The sequence below is a fragment of the Chiloscyllium punctatum genome, chromosome 42 (genome assembly GCF_047496795.1).
Source record: "Chiloscyllium punctatum isolate Juve2018m chromosome 42, sChiPun1.3, whole genome shotgun sequence".
Taxonomy (NCBI): Eukaryota; Metazoa; Chordata; class Chondrichthyes; order Orectolobiformes; family Hemiscylliidae; genus Chiloscyllium; species Chiloscyllium punctatum.
The window spans coordinates 18911157-18932377 of NC_092780.1; the positions used below are offsets into that span (position 1 = coordinate 18911157).

General features: G+C 42.3%; 1 protein-coding gene across 4 annotated transcripts in view; it reads right to left on the reverse strand.

Moving 5' to 3' along the window:
• Positions 1 to 21221, reverse strand: part of etv4 (ETS variant transcription factor 4) — a 106603-nt gene that overhangs the window by 11658 nt on the left and 73724 nt on the right. For 3 of the 4 annotated variants that reach the window (XM_072561575.1, XM_072561576.1, XM_072561577.1), the window contains 2 exons: positions 13102 to 13170; positions 6308 to 6477 (listed from right to left, as the gene is read on the reverse strand). In XM_072561575.1, coding sequence (XP_072417676.1) covers positions 6308 to 6477; positions 13102 to 13170 — 239 coding nt within the window. The remainder of the gene's footprint in view (positions 1 to 6307; positions 6478 to 13101; positions 13171 to 21221) is intronic. The other variant, XM_072561578.1, reaches the window with a different exon arrangement.

Sequence of the window (21221 nt, forward strand, 5' to 3'; positions counted from 1 at the left end):
AGAACTTCAATCTTTCCTCATAACTAAAGTTCCCTAACACTGAAACCATTCCTATAAACTACTTTTGTGCTCTCTGTCCAATGTATTCACATCCTTCCAATAGTTTGGTGACCACACTGCACACAGTACTCCAGTGGAGGTCTAACAAGTGTCTTATACAGGTTCAACATCACCTCCTTAATTTTGTAACCTATTCTCCTGTTAATAATGCCAAGGATATCATATTTTATTTACAACTCTCCACTTATTTTGCCACTTTTTGTGATCTGCGCTCATGTACACCCAGGTCCCTTGGCTGCTACACCTCCTTTCGAATTCTACCCCCAACTTTATATTGCCTTTCAATGTTCCTTTTACCAAAATGCATCATTTCACACTTCTGTGCTTTGAAACTCATTTGCCACCTATCTCCCCACTTCACCAAATTGTCCATGTCATCAGGAGTTCTACACGCTCCTCCTTACAATTATTCCATGTTTTTGTCCCCTGTGCACCAAGATCCAGATCCTTAATATATAGCAGGGGTTACAAAGGGTCCCATTATCACCCCTTGGGGAATTTCATTACAAACATTCATCCAGTTCAAAAAATATCCATTGACCATTATTTCTCGGTTTCCTGTCACTCAGCTCATTTTGTGTACACGTTACAATTGACTGACACATATTAGTGGATAGAAAATCTGGGGAACGTGCAGTGAAATTCCTAAGATCTGTTCCTAGTAAGTGCCATTTTGTAAAATTTCTCTTCAAGATGTTTATACAAAGTATCTGGAAGTGGATTCCATTTGATTTTGGACCAGATCATGTGAAGGGGGCGTAAGACCACAACAATAATTTGTATTTATGTACCAGCTTTAAATTTAATAAAGAGTTTGGAGATGCTGCACAGGAACCTTATAAACTAAAATTTGAGCCACAAAAGGATATATTAAAGCAGATGACCAAAAACATCAGTCAAAGAGGAGGTCTGAAGGAGTGTTGTGAAGATTAAAGGGAGATGAGACGTAGAGGGATTTAGAAAAGGCGTTTTTGAAGCTTTTGTCTCACAATTGAAGGCACAACCATCAATGGTGGAGCACTTTAAATTGTAGGTATTGCAGAGCAATGCAAGATTACTTGGTGCTGGAGAAGATTACAGAGATAGAGAGGGGCAAGATCACAGTGAGATTTGAGAACAAGGCTAAGAAGTTTATAGCATTGCATAATTGGCAGCACAAGGTGATGGATGAAAGGAGCTTGGTGCAAGTTAGGACACAGAGAGCAGAGTTTTGGATGAGCTCAAGTTTACAGAAAGAAAGAATTTGGATGTTGGCCAGAAGTACATTAAAACAGTCACATTCGAATATACCAGCAACGGGGTTTCATCAGCAGAGGGACTAAAGCAAAGATGAAATCAGGCAATTATTTGGGGGGGAGTGGGGGAGGTATGATGTCTTTGTGGGCAAAAGGGTTCTCAACATATTCAAAGATAGCACAAATGTAATCTTTGATTTAGAATTTGAGTCCCAGCAAGTATTTTTTATATAAAAGTGGAATTTAAGACTTCTTTAAAAACGATACAGTCTATAATGTGATGGTTGCGTTCTTGTGTGACCCTGAGCTATATAAAAATTGTGCAATAAAAATAGCATTTAAAGTGTTGGCGATGTAACTGCGTTATAATCAACACACATTTTACAATTTTGCACTTTAGAAACAATGACCCCTATGCGTCAATCGCATTGCAGCCAATTCGCGTTGACAAAACGCACATTATAACAGAATGACCTGCATTTGGTTTTAATTTTGAATCTTCTTCCTAACTGGTTAGGATTGTACTCAACCATTTGAGATTCAGTTTAGTAATGAATGTCAGCTTTTTGACGATGTCATGATTAACTCAGTTCCATTTTAGCTGATGGCGTGACTTTTGTCGTAATTGGTTCATTTGTCTTGTGTTAGGCTGGTAATAAATGTAATGGCTCCCTCCTCAAATTGGTTTTGGCTCCTGCATGGGTGACATCATGACAGCAAAAAAAAATCAATTTGCTTTAGATCAAACTTGAAAATTCAAATGTCTGAAATTGAAACTTCCAAAGAGAGAAATGGAGATATTTCTTTGTCAAAAGAAGATCACCACTTGAAACAGAATCGAGGTAGGTTATAGGAGATTAAAAACTGGAGTAATTTAAGAAACAGTTGGCTGAGGTGTGGTGGGAGGGAAACACAATTAGACCCTTAACAGATTGATCAACAAGGACAGGCTGAACAGTTTTCATCAACTGTTGGTTCGCACTGCTGCCTCATAGCGCCAGAGACCTGGGTTCAATTCCCGCCTCAGGCGACTGACTGTGTGGAGTTTGCACATTCTGCCAGTGTCTGTGTGGGTTTCCTCCAGGTGCTCGGTTTCCTCCCACAGTCCAAAAATGTGCAGGTTAGGTGAATTGGCCATGCTAAAATGCCCATCGTGTTAAATGAAGGGGTAAATGTAGGGGAATGGTCTGGGTGGGTGGCTCTTCGGAGGGTTGGTGTGGGCTTGTTGGGCCGAAGGGCCTGTTTCCACTCTAAGTCATCTAATCTGTATTACTCTTGCGATTATAACTCACTTAGGTTGAGAGAGTCAGACATGTACAGCACAGAAACAGACCCTTCAATCCAATTCGTCCATGCTGACCACATATCCTAAATTAATTGAGTGCCATTTGCCAACACTTGGCCCATCTCCCTCTAAACCTTTCCTATTCATATGCCCACCCAGATACCTTTTAAATACTGTAATTGTACCAGCCTCCACCATTTCCTCTGGCAGCTCAGTCCATACACACACCACCCTCTGTGAGCAGATTGCCCCCTCAGTCCCTTTAAAAATCTACCCCCTCTCACCCTAAACCTATGCTCTCTAGTTCTGGACTCCCTCACCACAGGGAAAAACCCTTGTCTATTTACGCTATCAATGCCCCTCAATTTTATAAATCTCTATAAGGTTACCTCTCAGCCTCCGATGCTCCAGGGAAAACAGCCCCAACCTTATCAGCCTCTCCATGCAGTTGAAACCCTCCATCCCTAGCAACATCCTTGTAAATCTTTTTTGAACCCTTTCAAGTTTCACAACATTCTTCCTATAGGAGGGAGACCAGAAGTGCACACAATATTCCAAAAGTGGCCAATGTCTTGTACAGTTGCAACATGACCTCCCAACTACTGTACTCAATGCTCTGACCAATAAAGGAAAACATACCAAATGCCTTCTTCACTATCCTATCTGCCTGAGATTCCACTTTCAAAGAATTTTGAACATGCACTCAAGGTCTCTTCATTCAGCAATATGCCCCAGAACCTTATCATTAAAATGTATAAATCCTATCCTTATTTGCCTTTCCAAAATGCAGCACCTCACATTTATCTAAATTAAACTCCATCTGCCACTCCTCGGCCTATTGGTCCATCTGATCAAGATCCTGTTGTACTCGGAGGTAACCTTCTTTGCTGTCCACTACACCTCCAATTTTGGCATCAGCTGCAAACTTACTAATTATGTTCACGTCCAAATCATTCATATATATGACAAAAAACACACTGTTGTTCTACTTCAACAGCACCTTCCTTAACTAAGCTGCATTGTATTCTAACACTATTCACCACAGACTGGTTTTGAAATGATTCGACTGTATCAAAATATTATCAACTCAGATAGTGTATTATGGCTCTTTTAATTGCTAATGTACAGAAAAGCTTTGACAAGAAATGCGCAAGTGAACTCAGTCAGGCCTTTTATAACAGTTTCCTTTATTATTTCTTTCAAATGTGTATTTTTGTTTCAATCTTAGTCTACTTTATTTAAAAATTTTGCCAAAGTACACATTTCCTGTGTCATACGTACCTCCTGTAACTGTGCCTGATGCATCTACCTCTGTCAATTTTTCCATCTTGACTCTTCCACGTTTTCAGTCATATTTAAACCTCTCTAAAAGATGCTGCTCTTTCCTATCAATATAGTTCCTGTAAACATCAAACACTTGCCTCAAGCAATGAGGATTCCACCCAGATTCTAACAGGGGCATCATCAGTACAGTCTGTCCTGATATAACGTGATAGTTCCCTTGCCATGCGATCCCATAGTATAAGAAAATCGCTTAATAGCAGCACCATTTAAACCAATGGGGCTGGAACCACATTATATCCAATACAGGTAAGGAAAGTTCGTGCTCTACAAAAACTCTTCAATCGTGCTACAGCCAATTTACATTATAGCAGAACTGACTGTACTTGTTCAGAAGGCACTGAAAATGCAAACAATTTAAGCTTGTTCTTGGTAATCGCTTAGAATGTAGCTTTTATTGGGTTTGTGTGAATGGCTTACACCTTCAAGCTTGATGATCAAAGTCCATTCAAGGCTGAGCAGGTTCTATAAAAGCAAGAGAGAGAGATGCGGTGCTTTAAAAAACACTATTGGTTTGGAGAGAGGGGATGCTTTCCAATGGATCCCACTTTGTAATGTGTTTTGAGTCATAGTCTCATCTAAACTCTGGGCATTGGTTAGCTCAGTGGGCTGGGTGGCTGATTTGTGATGCGGAGTAATGCCAACAGTGTGGGTTCAATCTGCACTGGCTGAGGTTTCTATGAAGGACTCTCCTTCTCAACAATTCCCCTCACCTGAGGCTTAAACTGTCACCAATTGCCTCTGGTATAGGGCATACTTTGAAGAAATCTTATCTGCACCACTAATACTCTCCCACGCCGCCCCCCCCCCCCCAAAATCTTTTGAATGGACCCACTATTATCACACTCCCCAGCTCCTAGTGGTTGATCTACTCTTGATAAGAATTCTAATGTTGTTCTCCTGACCACAGAATACTGCAAAATCTCTCCCCTGCCATCTTGGTACTAACATATTCTGAGCTCAGTTTTGTACGCCTACCTTAATTCACCAGAATCTCCCTCATTGCTCATGCCAGCCTCAAAGACTTGTGCTGCTGCCTTATGCAGACAGCACTTCCAATCCCAATGTGGCCAGTTAGTAGTATGTTTACCTCTGAAGTGCAAGGCTGTGGATTCAAATCCCACTCCAGGACCGGGGTACACAATTCAAGGCTAACACTCCTGCGTGGTTTGGAGAGAGTGCTGCACTGTCAGAGGAACATTCGGATGAACAATTAAGCAGTCCCAACCTCTCCTCCTTTAGTTCAATGCCCATTTTTGAAATTAAACTTTTGAGAAGCACTTTTGAGAAGTACTAAAGGCAAATTGCTGGTTTCCTGTGCTGCAAAGAAAAAGAGGCAAGTCCCAACTTCTCTGAATATCCTGGAAGCCTATTGCCAACTCCAGCACCAGCTACACTTTCTCCTGCTCCTTCTTTAAGCATTCCACTGCTACCCTCCATTTATCTAGAACTCCCAAAATGTGATGTGCTGAACTCTTACTTGCTGTTCATTCCAGACCAACACCTGAAATACACAGGGGGCAGGGGGCAAATCTATCCTGGGACACCCCCAAATCACCCAGGACAATCTACTCACGGGTGAATAATCAGAGAAAAGTCACCAGCGTAAACAGAATGGGATGAAATGGCGACGAGCTGCCCCTCCATTCGCAGGTTGCTTCTCCCCTGCAAGCCTTGCTGATTACCTGTTACTCAAGTCAGTTAGGAAAATGAGAGATCTCAGACAACATTTCTGGGAGCCACATTTCATTGAGCCAGGATTGTGGACCCCCGTGCCAGATCCAAGATTATGTTCATCAGGTTTGGGGATCTGGGTGGAGGAGTAAAAGGCTGCAAAGCTGGGGTGAAAAGGAGGCTGAAACAGGGGAGTGGAGAAGGTACAGAAGGAGACTGCAATAGGAGTCCATTGGAGAAGATGGATTCTGCCATGTGGAGAGACAGTTTGAAACCTGTCAAAAGACATAATCAACTAAATAGGATTGGAAAAAAAACTTTAAAATCACTGAGGTAATTAATTTATGTAAATAAATGTGGGATATCTAGTTTAAGGCAGTACAAGTTCAGGAGCTACTATACTTAAAAATCTGAGATGCAATAACAAGAGTAGTATTACCCTTTTTTATTAATTACTTCACAGAATGTGGGCATCGCTGACCTAATTAATGTGCGAGTTAGTGAGAATGAAAAAGTACTCCTCAAAAGAAAACTTGATCTCCCGCCCTACACTAAACTATATCCCCTTAGCCACTCCACATTAACATGCAATTCCCAGTCTGTCTCAGATGCTCCCTCTCAATGGTTTCCAGTGTTTCTTCTTGAGCTTATTTGCAATAGATATGAAAATGTGAAAAGCAGTTTTACAAAAAGAAACAAATTATTGTCTCACCTCTTCTGGTTCAACCAGTTTGAATTCCATGCCTCGACCTGTCCAAGCAATAAAGTTAGAGTTGGACGGGTCATCCAGGAGTGCAACCAGGAACTGCCATAGCTGGAGAGAGCCTCGCCGCTGATATAAAGGGCCCTCACGATATGTACTGATCTCCTGTTTGATGTCACCTGCCAAACAAAGACAAAATAATTAAATGCACCGAGCTGAGTGAAACAACTGAAGAAATTGGTCTAGATCATAAACAGTGATATGCAAGCATTCACGTTTTCTATAATGATGGAACCTGGTCATGCATTTACCCTATTGAGAAGTCTAGATAAAGGTTAAGACTGTGGAAAATACAAAATGAATTGAGAGTAGCGATGAGGTGACATTATGTGCATTTTTAAAAGCACACCCTGCAGAATAAAGGACATGGCATATGGCTTAATGGGTAGCATTGCTGCCTCAGAGTTCCAAGTTCAATTCCCACTCCAGGATTTGATGGGCAGTTGAGATGCATTTATTATATGGCCAACAGTTTGATTACCAAACTGCAAATCCTTCCAATGCTTTGGTAGATAATTAAAGAAACAGAATTTGTTGGTCAGCCAAATTGCAGAGGGTAATGGCGAACCTCCGCAGATTCATGGAGGGGGCATGGGATTCAACTTATTTCAGAACTGATAATGAGCCTTTAAATCTACCTGAGGCAGTAACCCAGGCAGGAGGTGGAATCTGCTGAAAGGGATAAGAACCAGTTTTGTTTCCTCAAATGTTCAATTGAAAAATGTTGTAGTTATGGAAACACACCTTCTGAGGCATGGAAAGAAAACTATTGTTAGCGATTTGGTCAGATGCATTGGAAAAGGCATCAAGGGAGCCTCACAAGGGCAGCGCCAAGTAGTTAGGCAACAGCAGAGGCAGCACAGGAGGACAGCATAGTCAAGAAGGACACATTAAGATAATACTGCAGTCAGACACGATACGCTTCATGAAAAATAAAAGGACATAGAACTCAATGAAACAAAATGTAGGACTTAGGTGATTGTAAATATGTTTTAAATTGAAGGTTGTCAGCTTCAGTTTAAAAAAAAAAGTGGCAGCACTGAAGGTGTAGCTTTCCATCATTTTGAGAATGTATTAATTCGCTAAGTCCTGTCTCCAATAGTGAGTGTGCAGAAGTATGATTGGGGCATAGAAGCTTGAAGAATGTACCATCTATTCAACGCCAAAGTACGCTAGCTCCTTCTTGATATTAGCAGATGGAGGCTAAGTAAAATTAAAATTAAAATATTTAGGTTTAAACCCTTTGCTTTAATATTAATGTCTCAGAACCTATGAAACAGTCAAAATTCAGAACACACTGGTGGTCTAATCCAAGAAACTGACCAATAGAAGCCTGGAGGAACAGGCAGTTCCTTCAGTCTTTACTCAGTGTCTTCTTGACAGTCTAATGGCCTTTTAATTTGCTGAATTTGGGAAGGTTATTGCTAGACTTCAGGAAATTGCATTTGCTAAGTTAAAGTTAGAATAAAATGCAGTGTTGCGGGAAACTAGTTGAAGATTACACAACACAATAACTATGTTCACACTTCATTGTGAGCTCCCGTGCTGGACGGCATCCAGCAAGTGGTGATAAACTTCATTCCCACTGGAGTCAGGCTGAGCCACTGTTTCCAATGGAAAATGCACTTGGGTACTTTAAAAGGAAATGTGCCCAGCCAGTAATAACTAGGCACAGCTTGGTTTGTGAAAGAGCTATATTAACAACTTTTACATGGATCACTCACAAGCTGTAGGCATGAATGCTTCAATATGAAAGTCAATTCACAAATTTTCATTCCTGTCTTTCACGAAAAATGAGTGTATGTTGTAATTGAGCCAAGTTATTTAATATTTATATCGTATTGCATCTCTTGCCTACCTTCCCCGTTTCAAAGTGACATGAACTAAAACATAGCAACTCGCCTTCGAGATCAGGATAGGTAGAATACTTACACTGAGCCAACTGAAGGGTTTGATTGCTTTGGCTGACTTTGCATTGTTTGAACTGGATGAAATCATTACTCTGGGCCATTCATTCATACCAGCAAATTATATTTGATGTTTCAAAGTTCAGTGTACACGTGGAACACTTTACTGGAGAGCATTCTGGAGAAAATGGAAAATCCTTGTAAGCTCTGTCGCTTGTGGAAGTGATGCAAGTTTCTCACTATCGTCCTCAGGGATCTATTATTCCAGTTCCCTGTGGGACACTCCATCTCAGACAAAGGAGGGTAAGTATTGACATTAACAGCAACAATGTTATTCCCTTTTCTTGGGTCATTGTTGAAAACCATTGCAAGTCACTCCTTTTTCAGGGTTTAGAATACGGAATGATCCTGCCTGAAATTCGTGTCGGAGGCAATTGTTACTTTTGGCTTTGGATAATAAAGTGGCAAGTGGATCACCTGCCCCTTATACTGTGCGCTTGCTACATGTATTTCCACCAGTTTGCTGTTCATAAAAAGGAGAGAATTGCCCAAAAAGAGCAAAATGAGAATTGTGCGTGAGAGCTAAATGCACAAGACAGTCAAAGGAAAGTCTCACCATGGAAAGTCAGGTGGTGGGGAGGTGTCTACGCCCAAAGTCTGCCCTTAGCAGTGCTGAAAGAACAGATTAAAACCAAAAGGGAGAGAACTCCAGGAGCAGGCAAAAGTTTACCTGAAGTTCCCTCAAGATTTATTCAGTTTAATGGCTGCTAATGTTGATGTGGAACTTGCATTCAGGGGTCAGCTTTGCAGTACTTCTGCAAAGAGGGTTGATTCATTCCAGCGTTTACACCATATTGACTGCTACACTTTGGTTAACTGAGTTCTATGCTGCAAAAATTCTTGGACTGGTCTCAAAGGGTGTACTCTTGCATACAGTCCCAGATCCTAAACCAGGATCAAGTCCCATCTTCTTGTCAGGCAGTTGTGCCAGGGTTGACAGCACTGACTGGTGGGTCTGCCAAATCAGGTCTGCTGTGGTTCAACTGGGAAGCACTCTTACTACAAGATCCCCAGTTCTAATCCTACTCCAGGTTCCAATGCATAGAGGGATCACTGAACCAACAGAGATGCTGACTTTTGCATGTGGGATTTAATAGACACCCCTTCTCCCAGTTCATGTGGATGCAAAAGATCCCATGACACTATTTAAAGGAGTTAATCCCCAGCCCGATAACCATTTCTCAAATTCAAATACATGATCCACCCATAATCACATTGTTAAATGCATTCACAGTTAAAAGTAATGCTGGTGAATTTGTTGTCACATGAAAAACCAAAGTAGAAGTAATCCTCGCTCTTGGTCTTCCACCAACGGCATGATATACAGTGTAGCTGGAATGTTTCTGAACAGTGTTCAGGCTAAACAAGCATTTACATCTCATAACTGATAGAAATTGGTCATTTCAGCTTCTTGGGGAAGTTCAGCCTCACTAGTATGGCATCGACCAATAGGAGACCATTTCAGCTTACTCTGCAGATAACTGGGAGCAAAAAAACTCCTGTTCCAAACACATCAGTTAGAAAGACCCTGATTGGTAAATCAGGTGTGCCTGCTAAGTCAGTGGGGCAAGACATAATTAGATAAGTCAAAATATTTGTCCCAAAAATATTTACAAAATTCTAAAAGTCAACTCATTGCATGGGGTTGCTTCTCTCCATTTTCAGCTCTTTGTAAACCTCTCCCCTTCGAAGAGACCGTGCCAGTGGGATCAGAAAAAAACCCAGCAGAATACCCCAATACTAGTTTTGATTTGGTATTTGAAGTGAACAGATTAAAATGGATGTTTGACATCATGTGGTGAGGTATGCGTGTGGTATAAGGACACACAAAAACAGGAAGATTTCCTGGAATCAACACGTTTAAAAAAGAACAATGATGAACATTCAGTTTGTGCCCAAACAACACATAATCAAATCGTTATTGAAGGCATTGGTTTACTTTCATTGGGAAGCAGTTTACCACCCCTTATTAAAATCAAACTATTTCCTGAAGTTCATTTTTTTCTCTGTTCTTTCATCAGATGTGTGCAAAGGCAGTATTTGTCATCCATCCTTAACTGCCTCTGAACTGAGTGATGTGCTCAGCCATTTTAGACAGTAGAACATAGAACATAGAACAATACAGCACAGAACAGGCCCTTCGGCCCACGATGTTGTGCCGAACTTCTAACCTAGATTAAGCACCCATCCATGTACCTATCCAAATGCCGCTTAAAGGTCGCCAATGATTCTGACTCTACCACTCCCACGGGCAGTGCATTCCATGCCCCCACCACTCTCTGGGTAAAGAACCCACCCCTGACATCTCCCCTATACCTTCCATCCTTCACCTTAAATTTATGTCCCCTTGTAACACTCTGTTGTACCCGGGGAAAAAGTTTCTGACTGTCTACTCTATCTATTCCTCTGATCGTCTTATAAACCTCTATCAAGTCACCCCTCATCCTTCGCCGTTCCAAAGAGAAAAGGCCGAGAACTCTCAACCTATCCTCGTACGACCTACTCTCCATTCCAGGCAACATCCTGGTAAATCTTCTCTGCACCCTCTCCAAAGCTTCCACATCTTTCCTAAAGTGAGGCGACCAGAACTGCACACAGTACTCCAACTGTGGCCTAACCAAAGTCCTGTACAGCTGCAACATCACTTCACGACTCTTGAATTCAATCCCTCTGCTAATGAACGATAATACTCCATAGGCCTTCTTACAAGCTCTATCCACCTGAATGGCAACCTTCAAAGATCTATGTACATAGACCCCAAGATCCCTCTGTTCCTCCACCTGACTAAGAACCCTACCATTAACCCTACTTGAGAATCACCACATTGCTGTGTGTCAGCAGAAAAATGTGTTGCTGGAAAAGCGCAGCAGGCCGGGCAGCAAAGGAGCAGGAGAATCGATGCTTCTGGCATATGCCTAGCCTGCCTCGCTTTTCCAGCAACACATTTTTCGGCTCTGGTCTCCGGCATCTGCAGTCCTCACTTTCTCCTAGCAGTTACATGTAGGCCAGATGAGGCAAGAACAGCAGATCGTTTTCTTACAAAAAGGAAGTAAATTAACCAGATGGGTTTCTACAATTGTGTAATTATGTTTCTTGTTACTGACAGTAGTTTTTCAATTCCAAATGAATTGATTGGAAATCTTAAATTCCACCAGCTGCCATTGTAGGAATTGAACCCATCTGCCCATACCATTAGTCTGAATCTCTGGACTATCAGCCCCATGATACCACCATTATGCCAAGAAGTTACACAGCTCATTGTTCTCAATTCCTCCACAATCTCAATCAAATCCAAATTTCCCATTTTATAACTCTCATGGACTTCATATTCACATCAGAAGAAGAAATTGCATGCAAATGGTTTGTAGTTAGATGCTTCGTTTATGGGTTTCGGAGGAATGGTCAAAAGTGCTGCGATCTCCAAAAACATCATCTCAGAAAGCACAATAATGAAAAAGGAAACTTGGCCCTGCTCACCTTTCCCTTGTCATGTCGGGTTGCCAATCATGGCTTCATGCCATGACATCATTATGGGGCACAGCAAGAGGCAGTCAAGAACTAGCTCAGCTGTCTGGGGATTGAACCCAAGTGTTCACTCAAATCAACTGAGCTAGCAGGCTGCCTGGCCCCGCACATAATGCGGTTACATTGGTTTCAATCAGGATTGCGTGAGTTCTGAATCAGGTGCAAGACCATCTCCAAGAAGAAAAAGGAGCCTTGCATTACATCAGCGTCACAGTACAAGTGCATATGGTGTCAAGTAATTTCTTTAAATGGAGATCAAAATTAGCCAGCTCCCAGGTAGCGGTTTAAAATCATCTTTAAAAGGGAACTTTCAGTCACCAAAGGCCAGTGAGTGGAGCTCTACATACATTTATATTCTGGATGTAGGTTTGCTCACGGAGCTGGAAGGTTCGGATTCAGACGTTTTATCACCATGCTAGGTAACATCGTCGGTGAGTCTCTGGATGAAGCACTGGTGGTATGGCCTGCATCTGGAAGCTCACTGATGTTACCGAAGATGGTGATGAAATGTCGGAAACTGAACCTTCCAGGTCAGCGAGCAAACCTACATCCAGAACCTCAACTCAAGCTACAAATCTTCTCAAAACTCACTAACATTTATATTATATGTGCTTTACCCTCAGTGGAAAATGGCGAGTGCAGCAAGGATAAAAGCATACTTGAACGACAACTTGTATTAATTCATCGCATTTTTGTAAGATGCTTTTATGGCTGCAATTGTTAAACAAAGTTTGGCATCCAGCTATTTAAAATATTAGGATGGATGAACAAATATTTGGCAAGGGGTGAATTTTAAGGAATGCCTCAAAAAGTAGAAGAATACAGAGGTTTAGTAAGGAAGGTCTGGGCCTTATGGCTGTGGTAACTGAAGGGAGCAGTGAAAATGGAACAATGTTAAAGCAGGTAATGGTGTGCAATCCTGCATTTGGAGGATTAGGAACCACCAGTCAAAAATATTGTAGAGGAAGAGTCCAATGTCCATGGACTGTGAAAACAACACACTTCATGCAAAGTTTATGCATTCAATATTGCAGCCCCCAGCAATTTCAGCAATCAAACAAGTTGCTTTATTTCTTCACAGTCTACATAAGTAAAATGAATATTGTGATAAGAATAAATACAAGAAATGCAATTGCAAATAGAATTTGTAAAAACTTAAGCATTTCACACCATAAATCAGAGCTTTTGATCTTCGGTTTATTGAACAATTGATGGACCATTCACCCACTCTAATACAATTAAAGTCCTAACCTTCAAGTTTGTCGGGAACCACAGATGCATCGTCACTGTAAGGTCTCAGCTGTTTCTCATATGAAAAGCCTGGAATGTACAGAAGCAACATTAGCAATTTTGTTATTGCCTGCCTCAATCCAATGCCTTGCCAATCTGATTTTAATATTAAAAGCTGATAGGAGATAATAACTTCAGGGACTGACGGATGGTGGAAGCAATGTGGTGAGGATAGAGTTAAGGTATCACAATGACTGGCTGAGTTATGCTGACTACAGGTTTGAAAGGAGTGAGAATTGCCTTAGCACCATTCACCAAGATGTCCTATGTGCACAACATCTTAGAATCTCAAAGGAGTGAGACTTAACAACTGGCAGTCCTCAAAAGTATTTGCAACAGTGTCTTTCATTGACGTAATCTGTGACTACTTGCTAATTTACAACAAACTATATCTAATTAGTAAGAGACTCTTCTACTTTGAACCAGGAAGTGTTTTTCTTCATCATGCTTGACCAAGCAGGCCTTAGTTTCCTCACTTAGAGGATGACGATGACAATTACCTTCATCATGAATAGCAAATCACACAGTGTAGTGAGCTGCAACATCCAAATGATAACATCAGCATTTGAGTCATGAGTTACACTACCATACAGCGAGTTTAAATTGTTCTACAACTTTGAAATGTTGATTGATAACTGCCCAACTACTTGCTGTGCTCAAAACATTCCTTGGCATGGAAATAGATGGACCTTATGAAGTAGTTCTCAGAATGTTAGTAATGTTCCTCTTGGTATGTTTACATTTCCAAGGGGGAACAACTTGACTAAAGTGCAAACAATTCTTTAAGACAAGAGCCTGGATTGCTGAATGGACGTTGTAAATTGCCTTTGTCTCAGTTCAGATCAGAGATTTACTCTACCATAATTGTTTTAGTGTGTACTTCAAAATGTCATACACATGTCTAGATATTAACTTTCAAACCTATATTCTTTATATTTACTTAATAATTACAGGACTTTACATTTATGATTTGATTAGATTCCCTACAGTGTGGAAACAGACCCTTCGGCCCAACAAGTCCACACCGACCCTCCAAAGAGTAACCCCACTCAGACCCATTCTTCTATCCTATATTTACCCCTAACTAATGCACCTCTCACTATGGGCAATTTAGTGTGGCCAATTCACCTAACCTGCACATCTTTGGACTGTGGGAGGAAACCGGAGTACCCAGAGGAAACCCACACAGACACCGGGAGAATGTACAAACTCCACACAGGCAGTCGCCAGAGGCCGGAACTGAACCCTGATCCCTGGCTCTGTGAGGCAGCAGTGCTAACCACTGAGCCACCGTACCACCCACTTTTTTTTTCAAAGCACAATGGATTAGCAATTCATTGCCTTCACCTCTCGGCCACCTCGTAACCCCCATGATTTATTCTCTCATTTTCTGATTTCTTTTGAACTTAACATACAGCCATGGCCAGATCATGGTTGATCTGCACCTCAACTCTGTTTATCTTTGTTCCATATCCTTTGATGCAAGAAACTCAGTGATCTCAACCTTCAAAGTTTCAGCTAACACCAACATCCATCCTCTCTTCCTCAAGTTATCTAGATTGCTACCGTGCTTTTTGCAAGAAGAAATGCTTTCTGACTCCCCTCCCAAAAAAGGAAGAATTCTAATTTGAGTACATCCCTCGCTCCAAGTCCCCAGTCCATGGTGTTATCCAGTTGAATATAGCAGCACAGTAAAGGTGTTTCAAATAGCAAGTTTCCACTGATTGAGATAACTTCTCTTGTATTAGTGTCAGACATTTTATTTAAAACACAGTTGAACACACAGGTTTAGCCTCTCATTCAGAGAACAGTGCTGCTTGCCATGTAAAATAAACAGTCAGGATTAATAGATACAAAAAAATACAAAGAAACATTTTCCATTGCAATCATAAACTGTACTATTAATAAACAAGTGTTACCTCAGGAGCTCCGTAAATTAGCTTCTTGCAGTTATATAATATTAATCATTTAACTGTAATCAATTACCAAATAACACTCCAAGAATCTGAAGCAAATAGCAGGAGGTGAATTCTAAATGGCCACTAGGATGCGTTCATGAAACAGGCTGTACTAAATCTCTGCAAAATTGTCGACAAGCCAGTTAATTGACAGAGGACCTTTAATCTCAATTGGTTCTACAAAAACAAACACCTAACTTATCTTCCATTTTATGTTTGCAACGATCTTCTGGTGAATAGCAACCCACCACCCTTGCAAGTAACGAGTCATTGCATTTAGCTGGCAGTAAGACATTTCAGGTAACAAGATAAAAATTTCAGGAGCTGATTAATGGGCAGGAAACTTGAACCAGTGGGTGAGATGGCTTGGGGGCAAGTGAGGAATAACTGCAGGTTAACGAAGGTTAGCATCAGCTTTGGGAGGAGAGCAGAAATCCTCTTGGGAGAGGAAGTAGAGGTGGAAGTTCAGGGAGGTTTGCAAGAGGAGCATGGAGGGAAAAAACAGGTAGCAAGGGACTGAGGCAGGAAATTGACTGCTCTCTTGGCATTTTAGTAGCATCCTCAGAGAGGTCACTCAGGGCCATGTAGACAAAACTAAGTGGAAACAATTTGGAACACGCCAACAACTACCTCACTACCATCAGCTGTTTCTTCAGTTATCCAAAAGGTGGTGCATGATTCAACCTTTATTCAAAGCAACTGCAAAGAACATTGTTCCTTATTCCTGGCATATTGTCTACAACATTTTGTGAAGTTTTTAAACTGAAATAATGGCAGGGGGTTGAGGAAGCTGTCAATGCACTGAGACAATTGAAAGGTAAATGACAAAATGGTTAATCTTTCAAAGGTGTCATCTTTTGTGCTGTTAGGTTCAGCAATTTTTCCAATTTGTCCGAATATGGCCACTACATACACGTGCTAGAAACGTACAAAAAACCCTAAAGAGGACGAATACAATAACTCCCAGTGGTTTTACAACACGTTTCTAAATATTTGGTTTCTCATGTAGTTGATGGAACAGGATTTGCGCAGGTTTCAAGAGGAGTAAAGAACTTACCTAACCCCAGAATCATGGCACTGCCAAATCCTGAGGTCACCAGTTGGTTGAAAGTTTCAGTAGCCTAACCTGGCATTTTTAAAAAAAAGGTAACCCTCCCTAATTTCCCCAAAATATGTGTAAACAAGAACTGGTTACCACCGCAAAACAAAATAAAAATGCCCAGGTATCCATCAAATGTATGTGTCTACTAATAAATCAAATCTGGAAGCAAAGACAGGTTTGGGTACATCATTGGAAACCCCTAAGCAACAATGTTTAAACACCTTTGTATACAGTGGAAGCTTGATTTGTTTGCTTTTAATTTTACAAATTGCAACTGTTCCAGTCTGAGCAACAGCATATGCTGATGGATGAATTGCAAATTAAAAATTAACTCAGTTTTATTTGGAGTACAGGTGACTTCATTCATAAACCTAGATTACTACTGTCCATTTGTAGACGACAGGCAGGAGGCTAGAAGAACATGGCAAGCCAGGCAGCATCTGGAGGTGGAGAAGTCGATGTTTCAGGTGTACCCCTTCTTCAGGGCTGGGGATGGGTGTGGGGGAAGCCACAGATAAAGGGGGAGGTGGGGCAGGGTGGTGAAGTGGGGATAGGTGAAGACAGGTAGAGGGTATGACCTGGTTGGTCAATGGGAGGAATGAATTCCATAAGTGGCAGGGAGGCGTGGAAGGGATGGAGTGTGTCTGGGAACGAGTCGGAGGATGGGAAGGGAGGTTATTTGAAATTGGAGGACTCAATGTTCGTTCTCCGCGCTGTAGGCTGCCCAGGTGGAACATGAAGTGTTGATCCTCTACTTTACGGTTTGGTTCATTGTGGCATGGTCATATTGGAAAGGGAGCGGGAAGGGGAATTGAAATGGGTGGTAACTGGGAGGTCAGGTGAGCTCCTATGGGCCCAGCTGCGATGCTTGGTGAACCGTTCCATAAGTTTAAGTTTTGTCTCCCCAATGCAGAAAAGACCACCTTGGGAGCATTTGATGCAGTAAACTATGTTGGAAGAGAGGTAGGTGAACCTCTGTCTCACCTGGAAGGATTGTTTGGTGCCCTGGATGGAGGTGAGGGGGAGGGTGGTGTATCAGCAGGTTTTGCATCTTTTCAATTGCAGGGGAAGGTACCTGACGGTATTGGGGGGGGGGTGGTGGTCAGTGGGGAAAGTGGCACAAATCAAGGACTGTCGAAGGGAATACTCCTTGCGGAAGGCAGAGAGGGGTGGGGGAGGGAAAGATGTTCTTGGTGGTGAAGTCTAGTTGAATTTGGCCGAAGTGTTGAAGAATGATGCTTTGGCTGTGGAGACTTGTGGGGTTGTGGGTGAGGACAAGGGGGCTCTGTCTTTATTGAGTTGGGAGGGGGTGGTTTAGAGCAGTGGAATGGGAAATGCAGGTGGTGCAGTGGAGGGCTGTCTGGAAGACAAACGGGGGAAATTGTTCAAAATAGATGGACATCTGGATTCTCGTGAGTGGAGTGTCCTCTCATCCGAGCAGATGCGGCGGAGGTGGAAGAATTGTGATAATTAGATGGAGTTCTTGCAGGATACTGGGTGGGAGGAGGTGTAGTCCAGGTAATTAGGCAGGATATCTCAGACCCATGATATGCTCCTCTTGCTCAATATGGGAGCTTAGGGCCATAGCTGAAGTCCCTGACTCCTTCACGTGCAGAAGTGTGTCCAGCTGCAGCTCTTGTTAGGCCACATGACGGCTCTGGAGCTGCGGATGGACTCACTTTGGAGCATACGTGATGCTGAGGTGGTCATGGACAGCACATTTAGTGAAATGGTCTCACTGCAGATTAGGATTGCTGAGGAAAAAAGGGAATGGATGATCAAAAAGCAGAGAAAAAGCAGGAAGGCAGTGCAGATGTCCCCTGCAGTCATTTCCCTCCAAAACAGGTATACTGTTCTCGGATATTGGGAGAGATAGTTCATCAGGGGAAGGCAGCACTAGCCAGGTTCATGGCACCGTGACTGGCTTTGCTGTACAGAAGGGTGGGAAAAACAGTGGAAGGTCTATAATCAACAGGGATTCAATTCTAAGGGGAGTAGATAGGCAATTCTGTGGTCAAAAATGAGACTCCTGAATGGTATGTTGCCTCCCAGGTGCACGGGTCAGGCATGTTTCAGATCGGCTGCAGGACATTCTGAAGGGGGAGGGTGAACAGCCAGCTGGCATTGGGCATATAGGCACCAATGATATCAGTAAAAAAAGCAGAATTTAGGGAGTTAAGAACCAAGTTAAAAACTAGGGCCTTAGAGGTAGTAATCTCAGGATTGCTACCAATACCATGTGCTAGTCAGAGTAGAAATGAAAGAATAGAGAGAACAGAAATGAAAGAATAGGCATGGTTTCAGAGATGGTGCAAGAGGGAGGGGCTCAGATTTTTGGGACATTGGGACCAGTTCTGGGAGAGGTGGGAGTATTACAAATTGGATGGTCTACATCTGGGCTGGACTGGAACCAATGTCCTTCGGGGTGCTTTTGCTAATGCTTTTGGGAGGATTTAAGCTAATGTGACCGGCGGATGGGAACCAAAACAATCAGGAGGGAGTAAATAAAGTCTGTAAGGAACTAGATCATGATGTCAGCGTGACTAAGGGGAAAGAGTAGGCAGGGAGCAGATGATGAATGCAAAGCAACTGGTGGCTTGAGGTGCATTTGTTTTAATGCAAGAAGTGTAGTAGATAAGGCAGTTGAACTTAGGGTTTGGATTAGTACCTGGGAGTATGATGTTATTGCTATTACTGAGACTTGGTTGAGGGCATGATTGGCAACTAAATATCCAGGATATCAATGCTTCAGGTGGGCATAGAGAGGGAGGTAAAAGGAGTGGAGGAGTTGCATAACGGGTCAAAGAGGATATCACAGCTGTGCTGAAGGGCAGCAATATGGAGGACTAGGCAGTGAGGCGATATGGGCAGAGCTCAGAAATAGGAAGGGTGCGGTAACAATGTTGGGGCTGTACTACAGGCCTCCCAACAGCGAGTGTGAGGTAGAGGTACAAATATGTAGAAAGGTCACAAAGATGTAGGAGCAACAGGGTGGTGGTGACAGGAGATTTTAATTTTCCCAACATTGACTGCAATTCACGTAACGTTAGAGGATTGGATGGAGCAGAATTTGTAAGGAGCATCCAGGAGGGCTTTCTCGAGCAGTATGTAAACGGTCCAACTCGGGAAGGGGCCATATTGGACCTAGTCCTGGGGAATGAGCCCGGTCAGGTGACTGAAGTTTCAGTAGGGGATTACTTTGGGAATGGTGATCACAATTCCATAAGTTTTAGAATACTCATGGATAAAGATGAGCGTGGTCCTAAAGGAAGAGTGCTGTATTGGGGGAAGGCCAACTATACCAAAATTCGGCAGGAGCTGGTGAATGTGGATTGGGAGCAGCTGTTAGAAGGTAAAGCCACATTTGATATGTGGGAGGCCTTTAAAGAGAGGTTGATTAGAGTTCAGGAGAGACATGGTCCCGTGAAAATGAGGGATAGAAATGGCAAGATTAGGGAACCATGGATGACAGGTGAAATTGCGAGACTAGGTAAGAAGAAAAAGGAAGCATACATAAGGTCTAGGTGACTGAAAATAGATCAAGCTTTGGAGGAATATCAGGAATGTAGGATGAATCTGAAATGTGGAATTAGGAGGGCTAAAAGGGGTCATGAAATATCTTTAACAAACAGTGTTAAGGAAAGGCCTAAAACCTTTTATTCATATATGAGGAGTAAGAGGGCAACTGGAGAAAGGGTTGGCCCACTCATGGACAAAGGAGGAAAGTTATTTGTGGAGTCAAAGAAAATGGGTGAGATTCTTAACGCGTACTTTATATCGGTATTCACCGAGGAGAGGGACATGGCCACTGTTGAGGTAAGGGATAGATCTTTAATTACTTGAGGTCAAGTTGGCAATAAGGAGGGAGTAAGTATTGGGTATTCTAAAAGGCATTAAGGTGGACAAGTCCTCAGGTCCAGATGGGATCTATCCCAGGCTATTGAGGAAAGAGAGAGAAATAGCTGGGGCCTTAACAGATATCTTTGCAGCATCCTTGAACACAGGTAAAATCCTGGATGACTGGAAAATTGCTAATGTTATCTCCTAGTTCAAGAAGGGTAGCAGGATAATCCAGATAATTATGGACTGGTGAGCCTGACATCAGTGGTAGAGATGCTGCTGGAGAAGGTACTGAGGGATAGAATCTATTCCCTTTTGGAAGAAAATGGGCTTATCAGTGATAGGCAGCATGATTTTTGTGCAGGGAAGGTAATGTCTTACCAGTTTAATAGAATGTTCTGAGGAAGTGACACAGTTGACTGATGAGGGAAGGGTTGTAGATGTCACATACATGGACTTCAGTAAGGTGTTTGATAAGGTTCCCCATGATAGGCTGATGGAGAAAGTAAAGTCACATGGGGTCCAAGGTGTACTAGCTAGATGGATGGAGAACTAGCTAGGCAACAGGGGACAGAGAGTAATAGTGGAAGGGAGTTTCTCAAAATGGACAACTGTGACCAGTGGTGTTCCACAGGGATCCGTGCTAGGACCATTGGTGTTTGGGATATACATAAATGATCTGGAAGGTATAAGTGATCTGATTAGCAAGTTTACAGATGACACTAAGATTAGTGGAGTAGCAGATAGTGAAGGGGACTGCCAGAGAATGCAGCAGAATATAAATGTGAGGTGTTGCATTTTGCAAGTTCCAATTCTAGAGTAAACGATACGGTAAATGGAATAGCCCTGGTGAAAATTGACGTCCACCTGGGTGTTCAGGTCCATGGTACCCTGAAAGTGGCAACGTAGGTCAATAGGCTGGTCAAGAAAGCATACGGCATGCTCTCCTTCCTCAGACAGGGTAGAGTACAAGAGTTTGCAGATCATGTTACAATTGTAAAAGACTTTGGTTTGGCCACCTTTGGAATACTGCGTACAGTTCTGGTCACATTACCAAAAGGATGTGGATGCATTGGAGAGGGTGCAGAGGACATTCACCAATTCTGATAATGGAGGGTGCTAGCTATAAAGACACGTTGAGTAGATTAGGATTATTTGCATTAGAAAGATAGAGGTTGTGG